The sequence below is a fragment of the Propithecus coquereli genome, unplaced genomic scaffold (genome assembly GCF_000956105.1).
Source record: "Propithecus coquereli isolate 6110/MARCELLA unplaced genomic scaffold, Pcoq_1.0 Scaffold39, whole genome shotgun sequence".
Lineage (NCBI taxonomy): Eukaryota > Metazoa > Chordata > Mammalia > Primates > Indriidae > Propithecus > Propithecus coquereli.
Window position 1 is genome coordinate 7377075 of NW_012149618.1, and position 3331 is coordinate 7380405.

Consider the following 3331-nt stretch of genomic DNA (forward strand, 5'->3'; position numbering starts at 1 on the left):
AAAAAAAAAGCTGCACTATGAAAACAGACAGATTCTCTTCTTAACACTGACATAAAACCAATAAACACTAATGGCAATTTCACAGGTACAGAGCAGTCATACCAGAAAATGCTAAGAGTTGGTCGAGAATGGCAACACAACTTAAATTCTACTGCAAAAAAGTCAGACTGGCCAGGTGAGGTGACTCACACCTGTAAACCTAAAACTCTGGGAGGCTGAGGCAGGAGGATTACTGGAGGTCAGGAGTTCCAAACCAGCCTGAGCAAGAGTGAGATCCCATCTCTACTAAAAATAGAAAAAATATCAGGCCATGGTAGCAGGCACCTGTAGTCCCAGGTACTGGGGAGGCTGAGGCAGGAGGATCACCTGAGCCTAGGAGGTGAAGGTTGCAGTGAGCTATGATGATGCTACTGCAGTCTAGCTGGAGCAACAAAGCAAGACTGTCTCAAAAAAAAAAAAAAAAAAATAGTCAAACTGCCTAAGTTGAAAACACAGCTCTCCCTTACTTCCTAGTGACCTTGAAAAAGTCAAAACAACTTCTCTGAACCTTATAGGGCTGAAAATATATGCAAATTACTTAGGAGTGTGTCAGGCACACAGTAAAAGGATTGAGGAAATATTACCAGCTATTACTATTATAACTCTGCTTGGAAATGCTCTGCCCTCATTTATCCAAATTGAATCGCACATCTTCTTTTTTAATAAAACACAGAAATCTTTTCCAGGAAGCCTCTCTTTTTCTAACCAATCCCACCCTGCTCTGGTTAATTCATTTGTTCCAGCATTTATCCATTCATTTGCAAAGTATTTTCTATTTTTTAGAAAACAATCTCTTTGCACTTACATGAAAAAGTTCTATAAAAATACACTTTCTTTTGTATGCTTTTCACACATACTCTCTAAATCAGACTTAACCATGTAAGGCAGAAAGTGTCTACTATGTGTGTTACAGCTTCCAATGGCAACTTCTATTGAACTCTACAAAGAAATAAACCTTATTAAATGTTGACTCCACCAGCACCCTATTGTACTACAGAAATCAATAGGATTTTTAATTTTAATGTGTAGTTTTTACATAACAACATCCAAATAGACGCCTTAACAGCCAACCAAGCAAAACGATTCTAACAGTCTCCCTTAATAAACTGCGTTTGTTTCTGAATATCTTTTTTTGTTGTTGTTGTTAGACAGAGTCTGGCTGTGTTGCCCAGGCTAGAGTGCCGTGGCGTCAGCCTATCTCACAGCAACCTCAAACTCCTGGGCTCAAGCGATCCTCCTGCCTCAGCCTCCAGAGTAGCTGGGACTACAGACATGCGCCACTATGCCCGGCTAATTTTTTCTATATATATACATTTTTTAGTTGTCCAGATCATTTCTTTCTATTTTTTAGTAGAGACGAGGTCTCGCTCTTGTTCAGGCTGATCTCGAACTCCTGACCTTGAGCGATCCACTGCCTCGGCCTCCCAGAGTGTTAGGATTACAGGCGTGAGCCACCGCGCCTGGCCTTGCATATCACTTTTAACAGTTGTACCTCTGTATACCACAAAGTATTAGTAGCGCTAGTAAAATAAGCTACCCATAATGCGATACTATTCAGTTCATGATAACAAAAGTTTTCCCTTGTGGAAGGTAACCCAGTAAAAACGGAACTCAAGTTTTCTCCAGGTCTCAAGAGACACACGGATGAAGCATAGGAAGTGGGCGAGTTACCTCGACGTTGTCTGTGAGGCCGTACTCGGAGTGAGGATTTTCTGCAACCTAGAAAACAAAACACGAGTTACAGAGACGTAACCTCCTCCCCTCGCCCCTTCTCGCTGCCTCCCTGCATGTCACCGCCCTGAATCGAGGCCCTCCTGGTACCTGCGTCTGCCCCTCCAGCATCTGTTCCGGCTCCATGGCGGACCCTGCAAGTCACAGTCCTCGGATACTAGTCTTGGAAAACAAGAAGAGCCGCGAGTTACCCGGGAGATTTCAACACGAAGACGCCAGGATGGAGTCCAGCCCAGCCCCCGACCCCGCCCCTCACCCCGACCTGGGCGCGGGAGCACCCCAAGCAGTAGAGCAACAGGGTGGGACAGTCCACGACTGGGCGCCCGCATCAGGTCCGGAAGCTCTGCGGTAGTCCCACGTATCTAGAATAAGTGGGAAAACGGGGAAAGGAATCTGATTACCCGCGCCCAAGCCGTTCGTTCCTAAGAGCCGTGCACCGCGCCACCAACTCCCAGCACGAACCGCTCCGGCCGTAAGTGACGGATGTCGCACGACTGGCGCGCCTGCGCAGAGCTTCCCGGCGCGCCTGGGGTTGGGAGGCTTCCAGGCCGTCATGAGTCTATGAGGCTGTCTGCGGTTTGCAGTGTATCCTGGCTAAGGTCTGGCATCAGCGGCCAGGCCTCCGATGAGAATAGTTCCTCAGCCTGCCCTCCCAGCGCAAGCGCCACCCCAGGTGCAAGCCCACCGACCAGCCCAGCTGGCAAGGGCTCAGCCTGATCAACCCTCAGTGCTACCCTAAAGAATGCTCTGAAGCTCTTCCTCAAGGAACTGAAACCACTTACTCGCTGAGTGGTTCTTACTAGAAAGTCATAGGCCCGGGCTGAACAATCAATGACAGAATGTCTGTTATACTCTAAAGCCAAATGCAGGGGAAGAAGCACTGTTTGGGAGTTCTGTAGTCAGTTTTTTTCAAGCCCTTGAATCTGTGAATTGCAATATTATTGCTACCTTACATTTGTATTAAGATTTGTAATATGGAACAGCTAACTTTCCTAACCATGGCCCTCTTGATACTATTGTATTTGTAAAAAATACAGAGAATAATTTGCCTCCTACACAACAATTTGTAAATAGCAAACGGAATCTGGTAAATTGGATTCTTTTAATTCCAATAAATTCAGTTTATTTTAAGGTAAAAATGATACACTCAAACCTCTTGGCTTTGACACAATCCAATTTGTAGTTGCACTTTGTAATATGAAAACTTGAAAACTTAGTATCAAGTACTTGGAGACTAAATTATGGCATATCAGTATGATGGAATATAAGCCATTAAAATTAAAAATCATGGCCGGGCATGGTGGCTCACACCTGTAATCTTAGCACTCTGGGAGGCCAAGGCGGGCGGATCACTTGAGCTCAGAAGTTCGGGAACGGCCTGAGCAAGAATGAGACCCCCGTCTCTACTAAAAAAAATAGAAAGAAATTAGCCGGACAACTAAAACTATATAGAAGAAAAAAATTAGCCGGGCATGGTGGTGCATGCCTGTTGTCCCAGCTACTCAGGAGGCTAAGGCAGTAGGATTGCTTGAGCCCAGGAGTTTGAGGTTGCTGTGAGCTA

At 45.5% G+C, this 3331-nt stretch overlaps 1 protein-coding gene across 2 annotated transcripts in view; it reads right to left on the bottom strand.

The window, feature by feature from the left end:
* The window catches only part of DPY30 (dpy-30 homolog (C. elegans)), a 22848-nt gene extending 20575 nt beyond the window's left edge, over positions 1 to 2273 (bottom strand). The window contains exons 1-3 of one of the 2 annotated variants that reach the window (XM_012652428.1): positions 2172 to 2273; positions 1861 to 1932; positions 1711 to 1758 (exon numbers count right to left, since the gene is read on the bottom strand). In XM_012652428.1, the coding sequence (XP_012507882.1) occupies positions 1711 to 1758; positions 1861 to 1896 (84 nt within the window). In that variant the 5' untranslated portion in view covers positions 1897 to 1932; positions 2172 to 2273. The remainder of the gene's footprint in view (positions 1 to 1710; positions 1759 to 1860; positions 1933 to 2171) is intronic. The other variant, XM_012652429.1, reaches the window with a different exon arrangement.
* Positions 2274 to 3331: the final 1058 nt, after the last annotated feature.